This window comes from Syngnathus scovelli, chromosome 5 (genome assembly GCF_024217435.2).
Source record: "Syngnathus scovelli strain Florida chromosome 5, RoL_Ssco_1.2, whole genome shotgun sequence".
NCBI lineage: Eukaryota > Metazoa > Chordata > Actinopteri > Syngnathiformes > Syngnathidae > Syngnathus > Syngnathus scovelli.
The window spans coordinates 6,109,244-6,116,242 of NC_090851.1; the positions used below are offsets into that span (position 1 = coordinate 6,109,244).

The 6,999-nt window shown below is 41.2% G+C and overlaps 1 protein-coding gene across 1 annotated transcript; it reads left to right on the forward strand.

The window, feature by feature from the left end:
- The first annotated feature begins 220 nt into the window (after nucleotides 1-220).
- On the forward strand, nucleotides 221-6,628 carry pgm2 (phosphoglucomutase 2). The gene is made up of 13 exons (XM_049719765.1): nucleotides 221-419; nucleotides 1,414-1,581; nucleotides 1,834-2,025; nucleotides 2,125-2,208; nucleotides 2,279-2,472; nucleotides 2,617-2,806; nucleotides 2,883-2,980; nucleotides 3,185-3,365; nucleotides 3,455-3,548; nucleotides 4,885-5,014; nucleotides 5,248-5,440; nucleotides 5,958-6,091; nucleotides 6,169-6,628. Exons 1-13 carry the CDS (start codon nucleotides 345-347, stop codon nucleotides 6,269-6,271), a joined length of 1,836 nt encoding a protein of 611 aa, XP_049575722.1. The 5' UTR covers nucleotides 221-344; the 3' UTR covers nucleotides 6,272-6,628.
- Nucleotides 6,629-6,999: the final 371 nt, after the last annotated feature.

Genomic DNA, 6,999 nt, shown 5'->3' on the forward strand with positions numbered 1-6,999 from the left:
GTGTTCATTCATTAAACTCGGCATAGATTGTTTCAATGATTACCCTGACTTTCGTAAACGCAACGTAAAAACTGAAAGTACAATAAAATTAATGTAACATTAAAGGCAATGAATTGACATGTATCAAATTAATTCTGGCATTTTAAAAAGGAGTCAAATCTCGTTCATATGGTGTTTCTCGCCGATCTAAAACCAGTAAACACCGGGTTTTCCCACGCAACGTGAATGCAGCAAGTACCACCCTACTAGCTTCACGAGCGTAAGTGGGACGACAGAGTGGGCTCTTCCGCGTCGGATCGCAATTGCACTTTGAAACATCCTCAGTCATCGGCCACAGCAGCAATATGGATAACGGCTTTTCCAAAACCGGGGACACTCAACTGGACCAGGCTGTCACACAATGGCTGCAATATGACAAGGTAAAGATGACAGCTAAGATGTTAGCCTGCTAGCAATCAGTGAAAGTTGGGATTTTCTCCCACATTTCTTACATTGGTATAAAGTCAGCTGTATTTGACACATTATTGAGAATGCTCTTTTTTTAACGAGATATCCCACGTTGGAAGAACGTGAATAGGTAACAAAATGGACTCTTTGAACCCCTACAAAGGTAAAGGGTGTACTCTGACCCGGGCACTTGATCAGGTTCAGCCATTAATTATAATATTTACAATGACAGACAGAACAAGAACTGTCTGTATGAGGAAGTTTGCCTTCACAAAGACATGCGTAATTACTTTGTTTTAAAGACATTTATTTCAGAAGTATAAGATGCATGTTGTACATTGAACCACTTTTTTTTTTAATTCATTAGTAGATTATTTTAGTTTTAATATTTTAGTATCTTAGTAATAGATCAACGTTCAGGTTTTGTTACAAATCTTTCTTTCATCGCCATTCATGAAAAAAAACTGCCCTCTTGCAGGACAGGAATTTTCATGGGATAGTTTACACACTGTTTGTAATGCATGTAACGTGCAAGCAACCATGTGGCCAACAAATGCAGTTATTCATTTCCTTTAATTGACAAGGGATGCCACTAATCAGGTCACATTGGAAAATGGATTCAGACTTCTCAGACTTAAGGTCGGTTGTCAGTCTGCAAGTCTGCAACTAACAGTTATTTTGATAATCGATTATTTTTTCAATTAATGGGTTAGGGTAGAGGAAAAAGTGCACGAATGTTGCTGCATAAACATGTCAGAGCTTTTAAAATAATAAATTGTGAAAGAGCAAAAGTGGAGCTCTACTTAAAATAGACTGAGGACCTATCAATAAAATCATACAAATATATGCCATACAAAATCTCCTGTTTCATATACATATGAAATTGTAAATATGCTCAAGTATTGTTGTGAAATTAAATACATATGATAATAATGGTTGATTCTTATATGTGTTTTCACACCCCAGAATCCAAACACCAAATCAGCGGTGGAGAAACTTTTGAAAGACGGCGCCATAGAAACCCTCAAGAAATGTTTCTCATCCAGGATGGAGTTTGGTACGGCAGGTTTGAGGGCTGCTATGGGACCCGGCATAGCCTGTATGAATGACCTCACTGTCATCCAGACTACACAGGTTGGTTAATGGATAAATACCTAACGCACACACAAACACGTGATGTTTGTTTTTTACTATCCATCTCAAGAACAAATTCCATGCGAATGCTCGTTAGAGGGTTTGTATATGAGGTCCGGTGTTATGCAAGGAACTGATTAATTAGGCACAGCGAAAGAGATGATTTTGATTTCAAGATGCCTTACTGATAAATACTTTAAAGTCATACTACCCACTCGGATTCAGCTCGTTCCCTTTGTTCTTACTCGACAGGGTTTCTGTCGCTACCTAGAAGAACGTTTTGGCAACCTCAAGGAGCGAGGAGTGGTGATCGGCTACGATGCCCGAGCTCACCCTCCCAGCGGGGGCAGCAGCAAACAATTCGCCCGACTTGCTGCTGCTGTGTTCATCAGCCGAGGGGTTCCTGTGCACCTCTTCTCTGACATCACCCCTACTCCCTTTGTGGTAACATGCTGTTTGCTTTAACTTCTCTCTGCATCTGATCAGATGCTTAATCCAGTTTAAGAAGCCCAGGCTGATCTTTCTTGGCGTCCTCGTTTTCAGCCTTTCACAGTTTTACACCTCGGTCTGTGTGCTGGCATCATGGTGACGGCCTCACACAACCCCAAACAAGACAACGGTTACAAGGTAACACTATATTTTATTCTTATTTTATTTTGCGAATTTGCTTAATTTCCTATCTTCTGCTCTTATTTAGGTGTACTGGGACAATGGTGCCCAGATTGTGTCCCCTCACGACAAAGGCATCTCCAAGGCAATAGCGGAGAATCTGGAGCCTTGGTCAGAGTCCTGGAATACAGAGGGAGCCCTGAAGAGCCCCCTGCTCAAAGACCCTTATAAGGACATCCACACTAGCTACTTCGAAGCCATTCAGAAACACTGCCACCACAGGTAACCACATAAATAACAAAGAAGAGGACTATATTTCTAAAAACTGAAAGCAAAAAGTTGTCTGCATTGGTTGCATTTCAAAATATTACTACGCCACGCTACATTAACAGTCAAATCTGCTGGTGCGGTTCTTTCTTCTTCCAGGGAATTAAACAAGAGTTCCGAGGTGAAAATCGTCCATACGTCCGTGCACGGTGTTGGCCACACGTTTGTGCAGTCGGCTTTCGAGGCCTTTGACCTTCACGCGCCATATGCTGTGGCGGAACAAAAAGACCCGGACCCTGAGTTCCCCACTGTCATAAACCCTAATCCTGAAGAGGGAGAGGGAGTTTTGGTGCGTTCAGAACATGCACGCATGCGGACAAGTTTTTTTTTTGTAGGTGTGGTGAGTTAGTGTATGTGTTTTGCAGACCCTCTCCTTTGCTTTGGCTGAGACGGAAGGGGCCACTGTGGTGTTGGCCAATGACCCGGATGCTGATCGGCTGGCTGCCGCCGAGAGGCAGGAGAGGTACATTTATATTTTATGTTTAAATACAGTTTATATTGAGCGTATCAGTCAGCTGGGAGAAGCACCTGATCCCCCTGAACAGGATGGTATGGAAAATGGACCGATTACAACGTAACATAGCCCATGGTTCATCTTCACTTACGCAATATCATAATGATAATATTTCTTTCCTCATGGCCATACTGTCTTCTTCCTGTTTGCAAGTGGACGCTGGCGAGTGTTTAGCGGCAATGAGCTGGGAGCATTACTTGGCTGGTGGATGCTCCACTGCTGGAAAGCGCAAAGCCCCGATAGTGGCGCTGTGAAAAACGTCTACATGTTGGCCAGCACTGTTTCATCCAAGATTCTACGTGCCATTGCGCTCAAGGAAGGCTTTCACTTTGAGGTAACAGATCCGCCGCCGCTTTAAAGTGCCTTCTGGGTATGTCTTTAAACGCAAAAATACTGAGTAAATTGTGGCGACTTTCCGAATAGGAAACACTGACAGGGTTCAAATGGATGGGAAACAGAGCCCGAGAACTTTTGGATCGAGGCAAGACCGTTCTGTTTGCCTTTGAGGAGGCCATCGGTAAACACAAACACGCACACCATTAGCCTAATAGCATAATTAGACTTAGACTTAGACTTAGACTCAACATTATTAATCCCTTGGGATTACTCCTTCAGGGAAATTCTGTGTCCAGTAGCAGTAAAATACAAATACACAAGGAAAAACACAAGAGATAAAGATATACAGAAGATGCAAAAATACACACAGTGCAAGAGTTAGCAATGAAATGTAAAAGAGGCAAAAAGATAAACTAGGCAAGAAAAATTGAGGGAGGTAAAAACACTACACAGTAGTTGCCATAATATTGCACATTGTATATTGACGTGTGAATGTGTACAGTTATTACAAGCATCTCCATGTCCCTGTTCATGTCCATGTCACCTCCTCCCCCCCAGTGAGGAGTTGAATAGCTTGATGGCTTGGGGGACAAAGGAGTTCTTCAGTCTGCTTGTCCTACAATTGGGGAGGAGCAGTCTCCCACTGATCTGGCTCCTCTGATTAGTGATGACAGTGTGCAGAGGGTGACTGACATTGTCTATAATGTCCAACAGTTTTTTCAGTGTCCTTGCCTCTGCCACCGTCTCCAGTGAGTCCAGCTTCTTGCCAATCAGAGAGCCGGCACGCCTGACCAGTTTGTCCAGTCTGGAGGTGTCCTTCTTGGCCAAATGAGGAAAAACAAACTGAACAAACAAGAAGAGTGCACTTGCTTTGATTAAACCCGTCCGGATTACCATGACTGAGAATCTACAGGATGCAGACACAAAGAAAAAGCACCGTTTTTAGCAATCACATAGGTACTTTATGTTGATATGGTGATGGTAGGCTAAAAATGACTTTGGCAGTTATCCTATTAGGGTAGCGATATAATAGAGGACATATCCTGAGTCTGTCTTTGTGGTGTTCAATTACATTCATTCTAATTTATGTCACAAGCTGGTTTTATTTGTGTCCTCATAAGTTTCCATGTGATTTAGATTCACTACAAATGATTTAAAATTCGTAAGAATTGGAAGACCTCCAATGGTTTTCCCTTCACACGTAATGAAGGGAAAATGAGCATGAAAAAGTTTTTTGTAACAGTCAATTATGTTAAACCCATCACAAAAGATGAAAACGTGTTCAACCATTGACGAGTGTAAAAAAAAAAAAAAAAAAAAGGTCTCTTTTACAACAATTACTTTTAGTTTCCCAGCGACCCTGAATAGACAATGGATGGATCATCTGTTGATCAAACTGAATACGTCTATGCCAGCACATTGTTCTATACACTGTGTATCGTGGTGGATATCAAAGCAGCAAGAGTCATCAAATTGCATCGTGTGACACATTGTGTATGCCTGCGTGTTTGTTGCAGGGTATATGTGCAGTCCCTCAGTGTTGGACAAAGATGGAGTGAGTGCAGCTGCAATCGCAGGAGAGATGGTCTCCTACTTGGCTGCTGAACGGAAGAGTCTCTCTCAGCAACTCACAGCCATCTATAAAGAGTAAGATTGCACAGTTACACAATGAATATTAGATACACTATGCACTGCTGCCAGAGTAGCTTAACAAATCAATTTCCATTCATTGAAAAATGGAACCTAAACTGTGGAAGGCAGTTGGCGATTGATTCTTGCAATGTGTGCTACCTCTGGAAGTGGAGTAATTAACAGTTTAAATTGATGACGTAAGTTTAAAAAAAATGAAAGTTTCCTCTTTCTCTCTCTCTCTTTCTCAGATATGGCTACCACTACAGTAAGAACTCCTACTTCATCTGCCATGACCAGAATGTGATCCGTAGCTTGTTTGAGCGCCTGCGCAACTATGACGGCGGCAAGGACTCCTACCCAAGCAAATGTGGTCGCTTTTCCATCACTTCCGTCCGCGACCTGACCACTGGCTACGACAACAGCCAGCCTGATAACAAGGCTGTACGTACCAAACTTTTTTTTTTTTCCAAAAACACATGGATGTTAAGCATAAAGACAAACTGTCAGACTGGCTATGGAATTGCACACACAAGTGCTTCCTCAACTTTTAGAAAGCCAAGGGAAATGTTTATTTTAGAAAAATGGAATGGCACAGCACCAAAAATTTTTTAAAAAGTAAGGTTATGTCTATAAACAATAATGGTCTCATCTCAATGGTCTTTACAAATTTACTTACTCATTGCCAAATCTAGGGCTGCTTTATTTTATACATGTATTTATTTTGATCTATAGTATATAGCAACCACTTGATACACTGGTTAATTTTTGTGAGTGTTCAAATTGGATGAGAAGAGGTTACCACTGATCCTAATGTCAGTGTTATCAGTAGGTTGAAGGGTCGCAGAAAAGCAAATGTACAAATATAGACACCCCCAACCTACTATCTGCAGTTGACTAAATGCCTTCCTGTTTTTTCTCCTTCACTGTCTATCCACTGCCACATTTTTCTGGTCCCCAGATTCTTCCCACCTCCCGTTCTAGTCAGATGATCACATTTACCTTCTCCAATGGGGGCGTGGCCACCATGAGAACCAGCGGCACCGAACCCAAAATCAAATATTACACTGAGTTGTGTGCAGCCCCCGGTAACAGGTACAAAAGCACAATTGCGGTAAATTAATATCAGAAAAATTTACTCATTCTGACATAATGGCACTTTCCGTTGACAGTGATTCGGAGCACCTGAAGAAGGAACTGGACCAGCTGGTTGATGCCATCATTGAAAACTTCTTTGAGCCACAGAAGAACAAACTGCAACCAAAGCCAAAATAGAAGTGATATTGTTAAACTACATAATGCTTTGTCTGTCTTAATTACAAATGTGCATCATACAGAGCAGGGGACCAGTAGCAACTAGTAATACGCAACAGCATTAAATCAGATCCAAAGCATTGTTTTCTTAAAACATAATCAAGGAAGTTATTTTTTAACACACTGCCACTTGAGTCTTTATTTTCTTATTGCAAATGGGTTGGAGAGCTTTTTGGTTCATTGTCAAACTGTCTTGATGTACAAAGTACATTTTGAGCTTTTACGATGTGTTGTGAAGTTGCTCGGGCTCCTTTCACATAATCAAATAATCATTCCTATTTTCTGTGAGGTATGTGGTAATAAACATTTTAATTCCTGTTTTATTTGAGCTTTCTTTAACACAATTAACTTAACATAATTAGTTCACATACAGACAATTCACCTAAACTTTCTTTAGAGCAGTAAATATGTGCCTTGGCTCAAAAGTTGGGAAACACGAGTCTAGCGGGGGGATTCGTAATGTTTGGGAATTTTCAGCTTTAGGGTGTACACCGGTCACGATACAATTCCAAAAACACAAGCTGAGCTGTTATCAAAGCCTCACAACTTTTAACCCGCAAAATGGTCATCATGATATAATTTGTTGTTAATTATATTTGTGCATTGAAACTTTGTCATAAAATTGCCAACCCTGAAGTATTTGTGAGTATACTGTTGGACTGTATACATATGGCTTGGGTATCCGTGGG